Genomic DNA, 22,204 nt, shown 5'->3' with positions numbered 1-22,204 from the left:
GAAGTAATATATGTAATATCTTCAGATGCATAGTAACCATCCATCATTAACCACAAAAGTAACCACAAAATTGATAGCCTGACAGAAGGTAACATCTGTTTAGCTGCTTTTCTGCTGAATTTGAATGGCTGTACCGGACAAACGGTTGTGAGGATCAAAATTCTATGAATGTTTTTTGTGAGGCTTGGTCTGAAGATCATCTCTAGTGCTTTTGAAGAAGATTTGACAAAAATTGTAGGAGGACTAGGCTTTTCAAAGGTTTTTGAGAAAATCGCAAATATTGGAAAATCTACATAACCGAAAATTGGCGCCATTGAACGTTGAATTCGTCTTGATCCAAGGAATCCAATGGTACCTCATTTTTGAAAATTGGTCAAACGGTTCAAAAGTTACAGTGTTAACAAAAGTCCAACTTTGACCCGTTGGTGGCGCTAGTGTGGTCTAGTGGGAGACACGAAACTTGGTGTGTGTAAAGAAGGGACTGTCCTTAATGAGTGTGCCAAATTTCAGAAAAAGTTACCATACGGTTCTAGGGGCTGCCATTGACTCCCATTGCAGAAGAATAATAATAATACCTACAAATATAGCTGCAAGCAGCGATGCGGATTCCTCCAAAGATTGCGAAACCAGGGGAAAATGTATATTCTTCACAATTTTGGAAAGAAGAGTAAAAGAAGGAAAGAAGAGTGAAGAAGGGAAAGAAGAAAAGAAAGAAGTGTCTTGCTAAAGGACGCTGCGACAGGGAATTGAACTTACAACCTTCTGATTACTGAACAACTTCTCTACCCCTGTACCACTGATGCTCAGTTTAACATCACAAAGATTTGCTTAGATATTACTTCACTTCCTGTGAATTTGAATTTGAGTGGCTGTACCAGACAAACGGTTGTGAGGATCAAAATTTTGTTGATTAAGTTTTGTGAGGCTTGGTCTGAAGATCCTCTCTAGTGATTTTGAAGAAGATTTGACCAAAATTGTAGGAGGAGTAAGCTTTCAAAGGTTTTTTGATAAAACCGGGAATAACAGAAAATCTATACAACCGAAAATTGGCGCCATTGAACGTCGAATTCGTCTTGATCCAAGGAATCCAATGGTACCTCATTTTTGAAAATCGGTCAAACGGTTCAAAAGTTGTGTGTGTTAACAAAAGTCCAACTTTGACCCGTTGGTGGCGCTAGTGTGGTCTAGTGGGAGACATGAAACTTGGTGTGAGTAAAGAAGGGACTGTCCTTAATGAGTGTGCCAAATTTCAGAAAAAGTTACCATACGGTTCTAGGGGCTGCCATTGACTCCCATGGTACAAGAATAATAATACCTACAATAACAATAGGTTTCCTCCTGACGGAGGAATCCTAATAATAATACATCACATTTATATAAGGCTTTTCACAGTTCTCAAAGACACTTAAAATGTCACCTATACCTGCTTGCATGGTACACGAAAGTACGCTTCCATACGGTTTCAGTGTTTCTCTTACATGAAACAGTGCAAATGATGAATGGTGAATAGTTTATGTGAGAAACAATGTTTGTTAAGATTATGCTTTGACAATTGTCATGATTTAGTGGGCTTATTATAATGGATAAAGTCACCATTCCAACCAGTAGCTCAACAGATTAACGAATGTCTATGAAGTGGCATATGTGAAAAAATAAAGACTGACTAACAAGTATTTGAAAAGGCTATAGCATTGTACTACTTTGCCAAAGCATACGATGTTGATTTGTAATGCAGAAATGACTTGCATAATATCACAGAGCCGATCAGTAACAGCTATGATACCAGATCCATGCATGTTCATAGATTCCTGCAAGTGTGACTTTCCACAAAAACACAACAGAATTTAGCTTTTAGCAATTATTCACATTCGGGTCATTATTAAACAATAATTGTATGACTAGTAAGGTACTACTAGTCACATAATCTGAAGCCCTTTTTTTCTACTGTCCACATCATTGTAGACAGCTAATGGCAAGCTATTTGATCACAGTTGGTAGCCATCATTCCAAACCATTCCAGTCAACAAAGAAAGCTCCAGGACAAGTGAGTTGCAGTTCAGAGCACCTACCTTTTTGTAATAAGTACAAGACTGACCTGTGGGATAATTTTCCACTCATTATGGAACCCTGCACATTCAAACATCTGCATCAAAGAGAAGCCCCAGCTTCAAAGGTAGCTTCTAGTGATCAGAGCAATGCTTTCGTTTTCAGAATGTAAACTTCAGAATGTAAATTTCACTTTGTAGCTTCTGGTTAGAAGGGAGGCCTCTGTGTAATGGCTGTGTTTGTCTCTATGTCTAGTACGACAGACATTGCTCATGGTAAGAAGCACAGGAAGGCATATGCCATCCTTCAGCATGTTTCTCTCTTTCATCCCTCATGAGGCGTGGGTATCTATTTATGCCTGTGTCAGGAGCTTTCACAGAATGGCCCATTGCTGGTGTTCTATGAGCAACACAATTTTAGTTTTCTACATTTCTATAGATGGTCAAAGCTTTGTACAGTTGAGTTGCGAACAGTTTCCATTGCCCCCTGACGACCCTCTCATGCATTAATGACATGAGTTTGGTTGGTGGTTTGGGATGCCATGTAACTGTGGTCAGTAAACACATAGGCATCTTCAGGCCATGCACTTCCAAAGCCAGAGAAATGGCATTATGTTAATGTTGTGGCTATTTCTTAAATATTTGTATTATCATAAGTATTATTTCTTAATTATCTGCATCACACTCAACAGACATAAACTAAATGTGTACACTTGTATGTGTATACAGACATTTTCTGAGCTCTGTGTGACACTTGTGTGCAGTGGCATTTTGAAGGCCACCTTATACTTTTTTCATTTGTGTAGACTGAATGGCACCTTTGCTATCAAAACCTGTAGAGTGGCACTGCTCTGAGGGCAAGCTGTGCAGGGGTGGAACAGGGTGTTCACAATAGAAACGTCATAGCTATAGAGTATATACACTGATGGAATGTTGCCTTTCTTGTACTGTAAGTTGCTCTGCACAATGAATAAATCTAAACGTTGGTATAAGCTGTTCTTGAGAGAGAGTAGAATAACACTGCCTTATTATTCAACCATGGTTCAATAATCTACAGAAAGCTTGTTACTTGTGTCTGGACCAAGTGAGTCAGAGGCAGACATGATGCCATTTATCCCCTTTAACATTGCATAGTCAAATGAACAACATGGTAAACAATTCTTAACGAAGTTGGTTCTGTTGTCTACATAGCCACCAGTAGGCTTTATGACTTAGCATATAACCATAGTTACATACCAGAAGAAGTTTCTCATGCTGTTTCATGTGTCTTTTTTATGTGAAGCCAATTTAGCCCACATTATTGCATCAGGATGTGCTCCGCTCCTCTAACACCTCCCTGCAGGTCAATCAAAAACGAACACAGCAACAGGTCAAGCACACAAGAGTTCTTTATTTCCAGTGTGACTAATCAATATTCAGGGAATCATATTATAATAAAATATTCATGTCCATTTAAATCATTCTTGCCCATTTATCATGAAATAATAATTTAGTTTCAAACTTGTTGAATACACTACTTGAATTCTACTTATTCCAAATCATTACCCTGCCAACTGAGAACTGAAGTTATAGGTTATCATTGGTAGGGGTGACTGGATATGGGTCATGGAAACAACTTGTGTAATGTCGTCATTGAACATCTCCAACAAATAATTAATGATGGGACATGATGTCATCAAACTAATCATATTATTTACCAATGAAAGCAATCAATGCCTATTTTATTCAGATGGCATATTAACATTTATATAATATCACAGTTAAAAAGACATTTTAAATGTTGTGGTTACCTTTCTTGGTCCACATAAGCACTCAACATGAAACAATATCGAAATATTACATCATACTCTTAGTATTATGATTTTTTTTCTTTACATCTTCTTGGTCATACTTTACTATATGCAAAATGTCACAGTTGAATTACAAAAATCATCAGCTGGTATTTAGGTTGCTATATGATGCTTCCTTTTTCACATGAAAAAACAGTACAACACAATTATTTTGGTCTTTGTACACGGTCATTCCTTTTTGTTTAAACGGACCCACAGTCCTAAGGTGTGTCTTTGACTAAAAAATCCTTTACAAAGCCTTAATGACTTCCAGGTCGTTATACTCTGTTTTCAATAGAGCTAGGTTCCTCTGTTGGTTTGTCGCAGGTTAGAGAAAATTGTCTGTCGATGACAGAAAGTCGATAATTTTCGGTGTCCAGTATATTGAGCGGAATCACACCTTGAACGTCTTCCCTCTGTGGTTTCGTTGCAGTAGAGTTTGTGCGTAATTTACAAGTCGAAGCCATAACTGGTGGGGACATGCGCCAGAACAAATTCTTCAACATTTTTCTGAACTCGCGCCGCATCAGACAGTACAGAACTGGGTTCAAACAACTATTTGCATGGGCCAGGCATATAGTTACAGGGAACACATATGTGTGCACAATGTAATATGATCTATCCCAATATGCAGCATTCAGTTTTACCAAAACACCCCATAAGGTTATTGCGTGGTTGGGCATCCAACAAAGGAAAAATGACAGAACCACAATAGTCACCGACTTAGTAACTTTAGAACGTCGTCCAGTATGCTTGTTGTTCATGCTTCTTTGACGAATGAACCTTAGAAGCATCAAATAACAGACTGACAATGTGAGCATTGGCAGAACGAAAGCGATGATAATTCTTTGAAGATGGTAAAGTGCAAGCCAGCGTTGTCCATCTGGGAATTTGAGTAAGCACAGCTTTTCCCCAGCAACAGTTTTTACAGTGGCAAAAATGGTTGTTGGTGCTGTGGCCACAGTGGCCAAGATCCATAACACCGCACTTACCCATTTGGCAGAAAACACCCTATGCCGTGTACGGTTTCTCAGTGCTGAGGCGACAGACCAGTACCGGGTGATGCTCATCGCAGTCAAGAAGAAAACACTTGCATACATGTTCATAACAGTGATTGATAGAATAATTTTACACATGGCATCACCAAACGGCCAGCTAAAGTCCATAGCAGTGTCCACTGCCCAAAACGGCAATGTGAGAACGAACTGAAAGTCAGTTATAGCTAAGTTAATGACGAAAAAGTTAATACTGGATTTCTTTCTACCCTGCCTTAACTTCATCAGAAAAAATACTAACAGGTTTCCAACCAGCCCCACCGCGCATACCACAGAATACACTATTGAAATGATTATCCTGAGAATTGGGCTGCCGTCTGCTACATCTATGTCCTCAAGACTATTGAATTTATGATCCGTAAGAGTTTTGTTATAAGGTCCGTTTCCGGTCAGGTTGAGGATCTCCTCCATCATTTCAGTAAGTGTGAAGGCAGGTGCCTTCATCAGCACCGGTCCGTTTAATGTTTGCATATCACCACAACGGACTTCAGCAACATCCAAATACAAACACTTTGTCTGTTCAATGTCTATTCCAGGTTTATTATTCAGAGGAAAAAAACTATTGTTCAGCAGCGCCTATGGTTACGAAGTCTATAAAACTGCCTTCCGTTCCACTATAATGTTCCACTCACCTTAGTCTACCAGCGTTTTATATTGGATCCATTCGGCGCTCCCGCCTTAGGTGAGTGAGCATTGGAGAAAGTTGTGATTGACAGTGTGAGTTGGTGATGCAGCTGGTATCATGTGTGGTGCATAGGAAAGGACTGTCTTATATCACCATCCTCACTGATAACTGATTAAAGGCAGCACGTTTGTCACATTAGCCTATAATTCACAGGCTACAATTTGTGACTGACTGAGCGTATTCATTCCACGTAGCCTGTAGCCTTCAACTTGATTTAAAATAACCGCAAATAAATTAGGCTACAGACTATTGCGCGATTCTCTTAAGATGTGCTATGTGGAGGAATGTCCAGCAGAGGAGGCACAAACTGAGGATATTGCCACGCATGAATAGGCCCTTCGGCAGCGTTTAGAAGGACTAACGTTACAATTCATATTTACACTATGCAGCATGCGCCTCCTGTGCAACTTGCTCGGGTGAACTCTAAGACCCGACAGGCCACGGAACCTTACACGGGATTTTCCACTGATCATTTGGCCTGTGAAAGTGTAAACTATTATAGTTTTTCTCTGAAGTCAGAACACAATTTGCATATTTTAAGCGCATTTATGAAATCGGCTAAAATAAATGTGAGTCTGTGCGTGTTTCCAACCACTGTGATATGCATATAAAGAATGGACACTCTCCTAATCAAGGAAGTAGTTGTGAACGGCCGTGGGTTCAAAACTTGAGGTTGTCAGGGCAACTTAAACGGAAACACCCAATAAAATCTCAAGAAATGCGATTTGATGCGAATAAACCCGTTTCCATCAACCTCAATCTTTTTATACCCTTTGCAAATAAGTGAGTTAATCCACCCCCTCCAGTTAATTTATTTTTTAGCCAACTTAAAAGACTTCATTCGCGTTGCTAATCTTTTCTTTTCGAATGGTAAATAGCGCATTAAAAGTTGGTTGGAAACCCAGCTACTGTTGCACTCATCGTCCCAGTCAAGAAATAATGTCAGACGCTCTAGAAACATTGTCCTTCTTCGACCCACCCATTATTACAGATAGCTGAAAACAGACACTGAACAATAGCTGTCAGCTTTCTCCTTACCTCACTTAATTCATATAATCCCTAATGGGATATGGTGTAGTTATTCAGTAATGCATGCTATGCTATTCCTAATATACCATGAAAATAATTTTGGGACTGATGAAAAGTCATTCGGAAGCACTTTTCCTTTGAGATCATAATTCCAAAACGGTTACCAATGATACAGAAGGACAAAGGCTCCCTTTTGCCATTCTTCTCTCAAGTCCTCCCACCGACTCTTTCGAAGAGGGCGGTTCTATGACAAAGTTTGGGTTTGTAGGAGAAACTTTCTTCCTGTGCTAGGAGCAGGGACAGATGCTGGAGAGGCTTTGCGCCTTGCAAGCAAACCTTCACACGATCGGGACGGGGCATGAGGTTCTTAGTTCAGCCGAGAGCCCGGAGCAATGGTCCCCAACCCTGTGAAAGCCAGAGCGTCCATTGCATGTCTATATGATTTGTTTTCACAAGAGAGAGGATCCAAACGGTCAACCCGTCATAGCAATGCATTTCAAAATGAAACGTTTTTAAAATGACAGTCGTTACATTAGGGGAACGAAATAGGTAAACGGTTCCGTTGTTCGCGTTACAACATGATGCTAAATGTGTATTGTGGAGTTCATGCGCTTCTGCGAGCAACTTCTTTTCACCTTTTAGTGACAGCTGGAGTGCTCGTTATTCTTGAAAATATGACATGTGGATTTGTTCAAGGAACAGGTGAGCATTCTCTTTATGTCGAAGAGCATCATGTCTCATTAAAATAACCTTGAGCTTTACATATACAACTTTACATTTATTCGATAGCATTGATAGGTCATAGTGCATGGAATGACATGATTTAGACATGTTTGTTTATCTAAACTGCTTGAACTTTATATTTTGTTAAAAAAGTAGGTCAGTGTTGCTGGCTAGCGTTTGATATACTTGGGGGAAAAATAGGTCAATAAAACCTTATCATGAACCTGAACCACTCAGTGAACTGAGGTTACGGTGTGGGCGTGGTCTAAGCAATGAGGCGGCAATTGCTACAAAGTTATGGTTGTCGAATGCCAAAGTTGTTTGATCACTTTCACAAAGGTCATATACGCTGCTTGTAAGGTTGTTTATTTGTTGTTAAAAGTAGCTTTTACACTGGTAAAATTAACCATCCTTATTAGAGGAGTTTTGTAAGGACAAATATAAGTTATAAGTTAATAATATGCATACCTGTGTCAACAAGTCTTGAAGAAGCCATAGGTTAATTAGTGAAATGTTTATGAATGAATACTGAGCATGTATTCTAAAATAAGCTAGGTTATTAACCCTGTCTGACTGCTGTGCATTTAAATATAAATTGTAACAACATTTTGGACATGCATACTGTATTTGCCATAAGCGCTTTGACTTCTTAAACATCACAGATGAATCTAGTCCGTTTGAGGGAGCCAACACTTTCCCCTTGTAATCATCTCCTTGGAATTCCGTGAATTTTAAAGAGGACTGCCAGCATATATAAAAAAATATGATGACATAATACTGGAAGTTGGGTTTATTAAGCAGCTATTGTATGAGTCTCAGGAGGCCTAGGCTATGCCTCATGGTAAAGAGACGAGAAACTGGCTTGTCTAAATTTTCACGCATATCCTGACACTAATAAGCTCTGGAGATTAACACTCAACTGAAGAGACAGCTTCCTGCAGAGTGCACTGACACTGTCTGACAGCTAATGTGCCAGCTATATACATATATATATATACATAAAGTAACACTGCACTTTCATATCTCAGTTAATATATGTCAATTCTGTGAAGGCACAGTTAGTTTGACAGTAAATGTTCATTAATTTTGCATTAATTGTTCCAATGGCAAATTAACATTGAAGGAAACAAAAGTATCACACTTTCCTGAAAATTATTTGCTTTGGACCTGTTTTACAGAGGACTTCCACGGACTTCCTCCTTATGAAGTTGTCCACCCTCTCAGGGTGGATTCAGGGGGTCACTTTATTTCCAGCATTGTGCCCTACCACGTGAGCCGGATTCAACGGCGGGAGACTCAAGATGCCGGGAAGTTGGCTCAGGTTTTCTACCGTCTGCACTATGGTGGACACAATTTGCACTTTAACCTGACTCTGAATCCAAACCTAATTGCTCCAGGGTTTGTTACAGAACAACGGCACGGTGGCCTACAGGGTTCAAAAGTACGCCGACCCCGCCACTCTCTCTGCCACTTCCTTGGCAAGGTGTCAGAGGGCTCCGTCGTGAAGGGTCAAGCTGCTCTTAGCACTTGTGATGGCCTTGTGAGTGTTTCCGTTTTCCTGCCAGAGAAAAGGATACTCCCATATGGATTTATTTGATGCTTAAACAGATCTTTCACTTTCATGCAAAACAAAAATCAAACCATTGTAGCTTGATTTTTTTCAGAGAATACATCAAATCAATATTCAATCTGATTTTAAGAAGGAAGAAGTTTGATGTTTTATTTTAATGATGGACTGGAATATGTTAACATTAAATTATATTTAATGAGCACGATCACTAGTGAACAAAGATTTATTGGATTGTTTGAAAGAGGACGTGCTCAGACAAAATTGAAAACAATATCACAATAGATATTTTCAGATGAATTGCTACTTTTTTGAAAAACAAAATACCTTGAACCTGTTCTCTTCCTTTCGATTTCCAGACAGGGCTTTTTAAGCTAGCGGAGGATGAATTCTTCATCAGGCCTCTTGAATATGCTCAGGGAGAGCGAGCGCCACAGACTCATGTTATTTATAAACGCAACGTTTCTCAAGTGGAGGATGAGCAGCTGCTGCCTCTCTCTACCGGACCTGCACTTAATCACTCCTGTGGCTTCAAAGGTGAAGGACCAGGTGTGCAGCAGGCCTGCACACAAAAACATGAACACTTGGAAATGTAATGAACACAAAAATTTAAGAATTAGCCCCCATGGGATTTATGAGTTGAGTTGAAAAATGAACTTAATTGGCTGTGGCACATGGGATGTCAAATTAGAATGAGAATTTATTAAGGGTTTCAGTCAGTATTTTAGCACACGCAGTATGATTAAAGTGTAAGAGGACTTAAACTGGCAAAACCGAGGGCTGAGTTCCAAATCATTAGCACTGTTAAGGCCAATTCATAGTCCAGGAGACAAGTGTTGCTCGTCAAAAACTTGTTGTGGTCAACAGCTGTTGCAGCCAGAGAAAAAACTTCGGAATAGAACATTATCTGTAGTTTCTATGACAACTTGTTAGACTTAAAGTGTGTTTAAATTCTTTGACGTTACATCTAATTGCAAAACAACAAAGTAAACACAGACACACACCGTGACCACAGCAACACACCAAAACATAGAACTTTGAGTTGCTATCCAGTCAGAGTGTGCAACAGCATCTGTGCACCCTAGCAGACACACATTTTCTCTCTTTGACGTCATGTTTTGTCGAGCGACACTTGTCACCTGGACTATAAATTGACCTATAAGCTCCATTTTTAATGCTGTAGGGTAATGTAGAACATTCTGGGAAGTCAAGTGCTCTTCACACAATGGTCTCTAAAATTAGACTACATTTTAGAGATTAAAAAATCTACTATTAAAAGATAAAAATGTAACTTATTTATAAGAATTTCTATTAATTTAACTGTTTTGATCCCATTACTATTCCATCGCTTGCAACAATATACCCATAAGAAAAGACAATCAGAAAAGAGATCTCCTTAGCTTCTCTTAGACAACAATGAGATTGAAAGTGAGATTTAGGCTTACATTTCCCGCTTGTCAGATTTCCATTTGGACCAAATGTATCCTATGGTGTTAAAGGAGAGATAACCTTGGTTTTTGGGAATGAGGCACAATGTTTCAAAAACACTGTTCAAAGATGTCACTTAATAAAGTGCCTCATTTCATTTCTGTCTCAAACTGTTTGGGAATGTTAAAACAAATATCTGGGATAAGACTGATACATAATAATAATGATAATTATATCTCATCTAGGCAGTCATTTAGGAGGCCTACATATTGGCATGGAATAGCATAGCAATGAATAATGTTCTAATGTACAGGGCAGTAGGGCAGATGTCAAGATATTATCTCGGTATAGAGTAGCTGCCCTAACAATATAAACATTTCCTTGTAGATTTGCAGGAAAACATTGCTGCTCTTAAAGCGCTGTTGCAGCTCCTGTTTCATCCCTCGTTACTCACAGCACTGCCACTCTCTGCAGTGCACAGCAGAAAGAAATCAAAGCGCACACATTCTCTGGAAATATAATGGACAGACAGAGCCTTATTGAGAGTGCTAAATGTGCTACAGGGAAGAGGATAGTGCAGACCATTGAATTGAATTGTCCCTCTGTGCACAGATCAGTCCAGGAGCCCAGAGCGTTGGGAGAGGCAGCGGGAACGCTGGGAACACCGACAGCACAGAAGGAGGATCCAGGAGCGCTCCATCAGCCGAGAGAAATGGGTGGAAGCGCTGGTGGTGGCCGACCCAAAAATGGTGGAGTACCATGGAACCCAAAGAGTGGAGAGCTACATTTTGGCTGTCATGAACATTGTGAGTGTTTGAGGGGTGGCAAGCAGAGCCAGTTGGAATGTTCTCACTTCACTGTTGCTGTCTGTGAGATTTAATGCAGCACTTTTGTTTTATCCTCTTTAGGAATGAATGTAATTTTATTTCCCCCAAATACCGTCCCGACACTTTTATAATGCTTTAATTCAAAGTTGAATCCTTCTGTATCCTTTCAACAATCTCTGTTTATGCAGAGGTCTGCTCGAGCAACCTTTATGCTATTAGGGTTGCCTTGGGCTGCGTCCAAGTCAGCCGACCAGTCCCAGTACCGTTGCAGTCTGTTAGGCACATTTTCCAAAATACACCCATGGCATATTGCCTAGCAGCTGTTACTAAGGGGTAGGCAATGGAAGTCTCAAAGGAAGACAGATTTCAAAGGGAGAAATCTTCCCTCTTTGTTGAGCATGAAGGATGCAATGTGAATGACAGACATTCATTATCCTCCACTTCCTGCAGTATCAGGGGCGAATGTGTTTTTTCTCACATCTGGTGTGCAGTGACGTGCTGTGTGTTTGATGTTGTGTTTGAAGGCATTGTGCTAAAAGGTGCGAAAGAGCCATCATCTTTCTGCTAGTGCTTCTCACGGCCAGCGTCATTCCATTATGTTTCCCCTTCTGTGTCCTGGGTAGCAGAAAGAGAGGAAAGTGTTCAGGAACACAAGCAGCCATGCCAGGTATGTTAGGCTGGTGGAACAGTGAGCCAGGCTCAAGGTCTGTTCAAATGACATGGTGACATTTGTTCAACAAAGTATTTCCTCCTTTTTGTATGGAGATCTCTGATGTGTGGCAGGGAAAAAACAGAATTGTGATGAATAAGACCCTTTATGCTTCTGAGACAGTCACCAAGAGATTCCCCTGTAAAGAGATTCCATTATATTCTGTTACAACAACTACAGTGCTAAACCTCCTTAGGATATTTTTTCAGTTTCATTTTCAATAATCAGTTTACTGTTCTTCCCTGTTTTCATACATACATACTTCCTGGGATACTTACGATGCCAGACGGCGTTGTCTTTCCAGCCTTATGTTTTTCACTGATCTAATTGTGGCAGGCACTGGTCAGTCTTTCCAACCCTTACGCATATTGTGGCTTCAGGGGTGTTTTCCTGACATACTGCTCACAGTGAGAATCTCCACCGCTGGTTTCACTCCTCGACGTCTTGCTGTTTCTGTTTCTTTGATGTCTTTGCTAGCACCAGTCCTTGTCGCTAGTTATTTTTGTAGAAGCCCACACGGATAATCCCTGTGCGGTAGCCCATTTTCATCCTCCCTTTCATACCATGATAGGGGAAGATTGATCTGCTTCATTTGTGGAGAGAGATTTTGGCTGTCTCCATCCCAGTTACATTTTCTCTGATTCCCTAAGACAACCATGCCGTTCTTCCAGATACTTTTGACATCAGTACTGCACCTGAATTAGCTAAAAAAAGGGCTTCATCTGTTGTGGACAGTCTGCATGCAACAGAATTGGCAGCAGCTCAAACTGGGTTTGATCCAAAGCCTGCTGCAGCACTATGAGCTCTTAAATACTTCAACTTTTCTCACTTCACTTAAACTAACTAATGTACTGTTCATGGCAGATAATTTGGCTTTGTTTAGCATTAGTTATTCCAAGAGATGTTTAAGAGCTGGAGAGAGACTGAGGCATATAAATATATATATATACAGTATATATGGCTGCAGGCCATCAAAAGGACCTTTTATCTGTAAGAATTGACTTAGATGGCCTTTCAGGCTTTTTTTTTTCGTAGACAGAACACATTCTTTGCTACGGCAGGCATTAAGTTATTACGAAACCATGTAACACCACAAAGCCTCTTGTCCAAGAAATATTGAAGAGAGCACATTCAGAAAACAAAACAGATGATGTCATTCATTGTAGACAAAAGGCTGAAGGCATTTCCCACTTTGTAGTACAAAATACACAGTGTGCTACACTATGATCATTCCGTGCCATCGAATGTTCAAATTTGGTACACATAGCAGTTCTGCTATATTATGGTATATCTGTATATCTGTATATCTGTATTTAGCACAACGCTTTCCGTGACTCAGCAAGTTACAGAGCACATTCTGTCCACGAAAACAAAGGCTGCTTGAACTTTCATATTTTGCTGAAGTACAAAATGAATGAATGATGTGCACGAAAGGCCTGTCCAGTACATTCCGTGAGTCAGCCATGGATTTTTGTGGACAGACTCCATGGACACCATACTTTAAGTTAGCAAAACCTGTAAGTGGACAAGATGAACATTAGTTGGCACGGATTGAACATAGTATTGCACATTTTGCGTGAACAGAATTACTGAACAGAATTACTTTTATGTACGCAATGAGAAAAGCACAACAGTCATTTTAGGGCGCAACATGAATCATTCGTTTGGTTTTCTGTGCATGAAAGAATGTGCTCTCTTCTGTACTTTATGGACACAAAGCTAACATGTTTGCACAATCAATGCACAGAATGCATTCTGGCATTTGCATTACCTGACAAATATGCATTATTGTTATTATTGTGTATTGTTAAATTATTATTATTATTGTTATTATTATTATTATTATTATTATTATTATTATTATTATTATTATACCAAATACCCAAACTAAGGTTGTATCAAAGCAGTGTAGGGCTGAAACAAATGTAGTTAGACAGATGCTGTTTAGAGTTGAGTGTTTAGATGCTTCTTGAATGTACCAAGCTGCAGTTGCTTACAGACTGCTATTCAGTATGTGCATCAGCTTTACTGCTTAGTCAGACAGGCATGAATGAATCAATCATGCATCGTATAATGGACCACTGTGTTTTCCTGGTGTGTTTAGGTATAATATGGTCCAAATGCATGACCATGTACTTAGTTTCGCACTAGTGAATTTGATGGTATGAAACATTAAGGAAGGTGAAGCCATCCATTGTCTCTTTCCAGGATGGTACATGTGTCACACAGTCACAAGGTATTGTGGATGGAGCCGGACAGCTAGAGCGCTCAGCCAATTCAAGTGGCTATCCAAAAGGTCATGGAACCATGGTTACTAAGATGCACTAGGGCCAATATTTTGTATCTGTGTCTTTATTTATTCAGGAAGTGATTTGCATTTGTATAGAATAGAAAGAAAAAGTAGACAAAAGTAGATTGAACAGGAAATGACTTGCAAAGACAGAAATGCTATTCTTACCTAAATATGCACCCAATCCTGTTTATATTTACATGATAATCCATTCTAAATGCAAATGCAAAATGCAAATAATGCAAAAAAAGCTCTCAAAAACACCTAATTTTGTTGCATGATCTTCATCACATGTACTGTAACTATTCATCCTTTCTTCACCAGTCTCTGTGAGGGGCTCTGTGTTATCTCCTCTGACTGGAAATCTTTATTTATCATATAACCCTTTTGTTTTGAGTGCGGCTAGAGAAGTAGTTGTAGAAGATGTTCCACAACTCAGGGTCTAGAGTCCAGGCCTAAAGCAGCCCAGACACAACATCTGGCTGCTTCATAAGCCTTTATTTACAAACATGCTTTGTACTCTGGACTGTTTGTTGAGCAGGGACATTTTATTCCCACCATCCTCTAGACCCATTTTTTGCAAAGTATCAGTTCTACATTAAGATAGAAAATTTTCCCAAGTTCAGTTGTTCACTCCACTCACAGTCCTGCTTCAGTGCAGACATAATGTACTTAATGTGGGTTTAAAACTAAAATTAGCATAGAGGGGTTTTAGGGACTGGAAATTTTGATTTTTTCCAGACATTCAACATAGACATGGCCATTAATATCTGTGATCATAGAAAATGTATTCTTTAAGTATATAACTTTACAGTTGTGTCAAGTTTTGATATGAAAGCCCCATACGACTCCCATAACCCCTTTCCTATCTGATGGTGAGGTTATGGTATGCATAGATAATCCTATAATGTCATGTATATCTGAATTCAGACATGCTATGTTGTAACATTTTCATTTACTGGGTAACAACAGTAGCTTATCATTGAATTGAATCAGTGAATATTTTTTGCAAGCGATCATTCATCCAAATATTTAATGTTTGTTTTATTTTATCAATTTCTTCCAGGTAGCTGGGTTGTTTCGGGATGCCAGCATAGGTAATGCCATCAACATTGCAGTTGTGCGGATTATTCTTCTGGAAAAAGATGAGGTACGAATTTACAGGCTTGAGCATGGGCTGCCAAGTTGAGCTTGAATGGCATTAGTTTGTTTGTAAAATTTACTTTTCATTTTTATGAATGAATGCATTGCTTGTTTGCCCTACCGAGAAAACCTATAGATGGCGGGGCTGAGCAAAAGGCCTTTTGCCAGAGTTCTTTCCAGGGTCCACCGAGTATTCCAACACTGAAATTCAACATCCACAATAGAAGGGTTCAGACAGAAATAAGTTGTACTTCCTCGCTCACCATGACTGAATAAGTAGAGTCCCTGCAGGCAACTGAATGAAAATTAATTAACAGTCCAACATTATATGGAAGAATCCTAAATGGCTGAACCTTACAGATTAATTTGTGTCCTGAAAGTTTTCCATGACATGCACCCCTCAAATCCAATGGTTATTGTTTCCCCACAGGTCGTATAGGAGAATTATGATCCCATTGTTCATCTGTGACAAAAGTGTCTCTTACAGAATATAAACATTGCACCTATACACTAGAGTGGGTTCAGTTCCAAAGTAATACCAAGCAATGTTCATGAATCTGCCATCCTACATACCACCAGTATAAAAGCCTATTGCCTCATCATAACATTTAGTTTAATCACATAACTGCTTCCGGTTTCCTTCTTGGCCTGCGTTATCTGTTACATCACCCCATGTGGTGTTCTCTAAAAGAATCCCGCTGAGAGAGCTTTATGCTGCCAGGGAGAGATAACTACTGTTTGCTGGTCGTTTGCTTGCTCTTGGCAGATTTTAGAATGAGTGCGCTCCCATTAGTTTACGGTCTCCTCTGAGGGGGGTGCGGCCATTACCACAGACATTTTCTAGAGCTGACAGCCCAGGCCATTCCCAGTGGAGGTCTGCACTCCTCCTCGAGACATCATTTCTAGTTATACACAGGTTGGGGATTTCACACAGTGGTCAAACCTCTCACTGTGACATGCAAGTACTCATACCCAACAACCTAGTCAAAGAATCATAACAACAGGGTGCACTACAACCATCGATACTGATACTTAACAATACTTAACAACAACAACAACAACAACAACAACAACAGCAAAGATGCCTTTGTGAAGATTTCACTGGGGTTGTTAAGTGGGCACCTTCGTTCATCAGTGTTTTTTTTAATTAGGCCCACAATACCTCCAGAAGGCTCAACAGTGGTGTCTGTGGGGACTGCTTAGCCATTAAACTCCCGTTACTCTAGCCTTCCATCAGTGCACACATGCAAAGAACAATTCTTCTTGACTCCTTTGATGTTGCACCATTTGCGGACTATCATTACCTCACATGCGTAACACACAGCTCGTAGCCCTGTCAAATTAGGCCCCTAGGGAAGATCTTGTTCTTTTTAGGATTGTTGCCTTGAGGCTGGATGTGCACATGGCACTTAAAATGAATGTTATTGCCATTTATTGTTATTGCTATTGCCAGTTTTTTGCAAACCTAAGATTTGGACACTTTTTGTGAGCTTTGGCAAAGAATGCAATTTGCTAGGCCCTCGTTAGAATCCAAGCTATACTAACTAAAGCATTAGAACACCTGCTATAAAGAATTTATATGTAGTTATTTGGATTCATATAAAGTACAGGTACGCCACCTAACAGTACCACACCTGTACTTTAAGCCACTTTGAATAAAAATAACTGCTTAATGAAAATCATATAAATGTACAGGTCACAGCCATTCCCTGCCATCATGCCCATCCAAGCTTTACAACCACGCCATTCAGTGCTATACAGCACATACTTAATGCACTTATATAATATAATTATCACACACACATACACATACATACTGGCACATGCAGTCTGTCTGAGAAGTATGTGGGTTACTACACTAAAGATGCCAAATGCCCGAGCTCCAGCCTCCCCACATCCTTTGGACCATGTGTTGAGCCTGAGTCATCAACCAAGCCTGAATGCCAAGTCAAGTCAAGTGAGGGATTATGTTTTGCTCTTTCTCCTAGAGTGCCTGTGGTGATGAGGTATCAGCTCAGCTGAGCTTCTGCAGTAATAGACCAGGGAAGTGGGGTATCAAATATGAGGAATTTTTCTCATATGAGACTTATTATCATCACTAAGATTAAAAGTTCCCAAGCAAAAGATCATGCATCCTTTAAAAGATCAGCACTGTTGTGAGATGCTGCCTGGAAGTGAAAAGGTCTGCATCCTTAAGCAAGTCTCGTGCCTCCATAAGGCCTTGTTCTTAATCTAAATCACAGATAGTCTTTACTGAGGACTATGGATCATTTGTCCTTGAATGTGTTTTGGCCTTTGTTGAGGTGAGTGATTCTTTATTTGTAATCCTCTGTGATCATCAGGAGGATTTAAAGATCTCCCACCATGCAGACCACAGCCTGAACAGCTTCTGCAAGTGGCAGAAACGCCTTAACATGAAGGAAGATGAGCATCCTGTGCATCATGATGTTGCCATCTTACTTACCAGGTACGTACACCTCTAACACAACCCTGGAATTGATAATGCCTCTGTAGTTGTCAGATTGGGATCTAGATGGTAATATTGTTCCAGGAAAAATGTGGCAGGGCAAGTTGTCTTTCATAGAATCACAAAAGAAAATAAATGAATGTCTGTGTGAGTGTGTGTGTGTGTGTGTGTGTGTGTGTGTGCGCGCGCTGGTATGTATGTTTGTGCATGTGTGCATGGTGTGTGTTTGCACATGTTTTGATAGAGTGAAAACCTTGAGAAAAAAAGAACGGAATGGAAAGCTTTTTTGTGACGGGGGGGTAAATGGAGGTGCTATTTGTGCTCGAGTAAATCCATTCTGTTTGTGCTCAGGAAGGACATCTGCGCCTCGATCAATAAACCGTGCGAGACTCTGGGGCTCTCGCACGTGGCCGGCATGTGCCAGCCCCTCCGCAGCTGCAGCATCAGTGAGGACACCGGTCTACCTGTGGCCTTCACAGTGGCACACGAGCTTGGGCACAAGTATGTCTTCAGTCATGTCAGTCTGATGTCCACACGGACACCAGGAATAGAGATGTGATTCTTGTCAGGGTGACAGTGGTACAGGAGGTAAAGAAGTCGTTTAGTAAGCAGAATGTTGCTAGTTCGATTCCCTGTCGAAGCGTCCTTGAGCAAGACACTGAACCCCTAATTGCTCCTGATGTGCCGTGTGCCATCAGTGTAAATGTAAATGTGACAATTCACAATGCAATATTTTCCAAGAATAGCCATAATTGAAGTAACGTTTTTGTCAGGCTTTAGTAAAGAAAATAAAGAAACATTTCTATAAACACTGATTTTTAAAATGATCATCTTTGAGCATACATCAAAACATTTGAAAAGGATAGTCAGTTTGATTTCACAATTCAATATTTTCCTAGAATAGCCTTTAATGGACAGATTTGCTAAGGTCCTCCAAATGCAGTAATATTTGTAAGTGATCCAGCAGGTGATCCTATCTGTTAAAACAGGCACTCCAGCCTTTTTATATGCCAGGTAGCATATAGCTCATGTACATTTAAATTTAATGTACATTCATAATGACCAACTAAACTATACTCTGAAATGCATTCAATTAGCCTTATATGTTACATTCATACTTTTAAACTTGTATCATATGCAAGGAAATGTATTACGCTACTGTTAATTTACCTTGAATAATTTGAGTGGCATATTTTGTGGTGCCAGTGTTAAAAAAAATGCCAAAGCATGAAACTGCCCCATTAAGCATACAGATTATTGCCAAGAGGAGATTTGGCAGTCAGAGACCGAGAAAAACTGCCACAATTGCCATCAAATGAAGCGTGTATCCTACAATTTCCAACAGGATTACTGTTGTTACACAAAACCTTTCTCTAGTTGTTTCTCTCACACCCTTGAGTAGCAGAAATATTTGTAAAAGTTCCAGTCTTTGCTTTAGTGATGATAGGTCTCCATAAACTACTGCCCTCAAACCACCTTAATGACGATGCTGTTTAACAAGAGCGATAAAGAGAGAGAGAGAGAGAGAGAGATGGAACAATCACGAAAACAGTCATCCAACCTTTATCTAATCACAACAACACATTAGTAAACTGTGTAACTATTTCCAAATCTTTAAAACGAAATGTACAGAGAGAATGGCATGACTGCAATGTCACTTGCGGTGATGAAAACTTCACTGCCGCCCCCACACAACCAGCTGTAATACTAGCCCTCTGGCCTTCCTTGGCCTGTCATGCTCTTTGTGCACTGCAGTTCCTCTTTGACAGTGGTGGGCTGTGGAGATCTGCTGATAGGGCATTGAATGATCTGTGTATTCAGTACCGACTATCCTGTGTGATTTTCTCTTTCTCCACAGCTTTGGGATTCAGCATGATGGCAACGGCAATGACTGTGAGCCGATCGGGAAAAGACCTTTCATCATGTCCCCGCAACTCTTGTATGGGACATTCGCACCCAGCTGGTCTCGCTGTAGCCGCCAGTACATCACCCGCTTCCTCGAGTGAGTCCCACACACTTCACACACCACATTGACAAACTGCTCCCACAGCTTCTGGTTTCTTCCATTCATTCTCTGCCCCTAGCTCACTCTGTCTGCCGACTGCAGCTCGTGTATGGTATTTGTAAAGTTTCCTTGAACTAAACACCGAACAATGCACCTGCTTATTTCAGTACCTAACAGTTCACGGTAGAGCAAAACTCACTGAAATAGTATGTGATAGTATTGTAATTAGAACATTTCATTCAGCGTTATGGAATGCCTATTTATCTTTTGTCGGTCAGCCCAAAGATAAAAGTGACTGCACCGGGTAGGCGCTCGACAGTAATGAGATCCGGATGCAACGGGCATTAACCCGTCCAAACAAGCTGCCTCGGGTTCGTGTGATGCCAAACTGTTGTGTGTGTGAACATCTTCAGGGCTCCCCGGCATCAAGACAACACTGAGTGGAACTGGCTGTCAGGGGTTGCTCCAGTTCTCTGTGAAGCCTCCATGTGGAATGCATTAAGCATGGCTTGACGGCTGCAGTTTGACCCCGGAGAGAGAGGGGAGTGGGAGGGAGCGGCTCCCGGGGAGCCATCGACACTGTGGACATTTGCCCGAGACAGAGGGAGGACCCTGTTACACTATCAGAGACTATTCTTTTAGGAGCACAGCAATTGATTTATTTCTGCGTGTTTTGTGAAAGCCCCAGTGCTTCCACTTTACTCTGGTCCTCATCTGTTTTCTGTACTGTTGCAGGCTGTTTTCTGTCTCACAAAGTAAAATGATACCCCAGTGTTTTTATTTAATCCTTGTGGATTCACCCAGCACAGTTCACATGGCAAAAACATGGTAGGACATTTAGCCTGAACTCTCCCGTCACTACTGTGAAGAGATTGGCTTCACATGTGGTTCAAAGCATGAATAGCTGCTGTTCCAGACTCAGTGTGCAACAGAACAAAGGCATTGTTTTGGGAAACTGTTTTGGGAAACACTTTATAACTTTATATAACTTTATAAATGTCATCACCTTGCATAATGCTGATAAATATGGTAATAGCTTATGGAGCTTTAACGCATCAGTATGCAGAGATGTACCAGAGTTTTTCTTAATAGGACACTAGTTTTGGCTCCAGTTAGCATGCTAGGAAGCTTTTATCAGTGGCAACTATGCTGTTGTTGGTGTTAACAAGGTTTTTACAAACCTTTTAGGTAATTAGCTTTCTAGTTTCAACTCCTCACTTCTGCAACTGTAGTTTAACTGTAAATAAATAAATCAAGCAAATCTTTGGCTAACCAAAATGATTTGTAATGCACAGAATGTGAATACTGAGAACTTGCAGAATATCACTGCAATTTAAAAGGGAACTGGACATTCCAGATGGTGTCGAATTTTGGTCACTGAATACATGCCAACATCAGCATTTCAGAAAGTATGCAGAACATTTGCTTGCCAGAATGTTAAATGAGACATTCAACTGTGTATTGCCTTAATAGCTAGATAGTAAGATTTCATCAACAGTTTTAAATAACTTTTGTCATCAAAAGTATTCTTACACAAATAAATAAACACGTTAAGACCATCATAAAAATAGGACTTCCTCACACGTACACAAGAACAGAAAGAAATGCTTCACAAGTAGCGTGAAGCATTCCTGTGTTAACCACTTGGCTCTGCTTGCCTGAGAGCTCATAGTAAGTCTGCAGATCACAGCCATGTCTTTCACTGGGGATGTGAACTCAGTTTCCCTCTCGCTAGACCTCTGTGAAGGCTTCATTCCCCCCCCCCCCGACTTGTGCGCAGGCATCACGCCGCTAGACCTCCATCTCACTACAAGAGCGGCCCGCTACACAAAGCTGCATTATGGAGCTGCAGATCAGAGGCCTGACTGAATAGGGCTGCCTAATGAGATGCCGAGTGCTAAGTGTTGCTTAGATGGGGAATGTGGAAGAGTGGGTTGAGAAGCTGTGGTTTTGCCGAACAGACAGCAAACACTTTGGAGTCCTTTTTGATGATCGACCTCCAGGAGGACCATAATCACTGTAATTGTGTTGATGTTGTGTTGCATTGAAGTAAAAAATGTGACTTGGTAATGGGGATGTTGACAGTACAGCACTTTAACATGTTACCTAATTTGCATTTTGTGGAGATAATATGGTCATGCAGGCGGTGTCTTTTGTATGATCGTCTGTACATGCAGTCTCACGCTGAACTAGTTATTTTCTATGAGCGACATCCTGAGTACAAGTGTCACAGAGAATTCATTGGAAGTCATTAAGAACCGTTAATTGGATCGGTTCTGATAATATGCAGCGCATCACGTCTAAACCGCTGTGCAGTGCGCCATGGATAACAAATGAAGAGCCTCTGAAGTATTGTTGATAGATTAGAGAGTTCATTCGGCAAAGCCTTTGATAAAAACCCC

At 40.4% G+C, this 22,204-nt stretch overlaps 2 protein-coding genes across 5 annotated transcripts in view; one reads left to right on the top strand and one right to left on the bottom strand.

Moving 5' to 3' along the window:
* Window positions 1-3,415: 3,415 nt before the first annotated feature.
* rxfp3.3a2 (relaxin family peptide receptor 3.3a2) lies at window positions 3,416-5,859 on the bottom strand. Its single transcript, XM_012819197.3, has one exon. It carries the CDS (start codon window positions 5,398-5,400, stop codon window positions 4,153-4,155), a length of 1,248 nt encoding a protein of 415 aa, XP_012674651.1. The 5' UTR covers window positions 5,401-5,859; the 3' UTR covers window positions 3,416-4,152.
* A 952-nt stretch (window positions 5,860-6,811) lies between these two features.
* The window catches only part of LOC105892878 (A disintegrin and metalloproteinase with thrombospondin motifs 7), a 114,417-nt gene continuing 99,024 nt past the window's right edge, over window positions 6,812-22,204 (top strand). Inside the window, exons 1-8 of one of the 4 annotated variants that reach the window (XM_031569256.2) lie at window positions 6,812-7,345; window positions 8,545-8,906; window positions 9,293-9,482; window positions 10,974-11,167; window positions 15,254-15,337; window positions 17,673-17,797; window positions 18,149-18,298; window positions 19,656-19,799. In XM_031569256.2, coding sequence (XP_031425116.1) covers window positions 7,222-7,345; window positions 8,545-8,906; window positions 9,293-9,482; window positions 10,974-11,167; window positions 15,254-15,337; window positions 17,673-17,797; window positions 18,149-18,298; window positions 19,656-19,799 — 1,373 coding nt within the window. In that variant the 5' untranslated portion in view covers window positions 6,812-7,221. The remainder of the gene's footprint in view (window positions 7,346-8,544; window positions 8,907-9,292; window positions 9,483-10,973; window positions 11,168-15,253; window positions 15,338-17,672; window positions 17,798-18,148; window positions 18,299-19,655; window positions 19,800-22,204) is intronic. The other 3 variants (XM_031569257.2, XM_031569258.2, XM_031569259.2) reach the window with 3 other exon arrangements.

This window comes from Clupea harengus, chromosome 6 (genome assembly GCF_900700415.2).
Source record: "Clupea harengus chromosome 6, Ch_v2.0.2, whole genome shotgun sequence".
Lineage (NCBI taxonomy): Eukaryota > Metazoa > Chordata > Actinopteri > Clupeiformes > Clupeidae > Clupea > Clupea harengus.
The sequence above is the reverse complement of the archived record's forward strand: the minus strand, read 5'-3'. Positions and strand labels throughout refer to the sequence as shown.

Bases quoted from the DNA above. Each gene is read 5' to 3' on its own strand.
- rxfp3.3a2 (XM_012819197.3), bottom strand. From the start codon at position 5,400: ATGCAAACATTAAACGGACCGGTGCTGATGAAGGCACCTGCCTTCACA.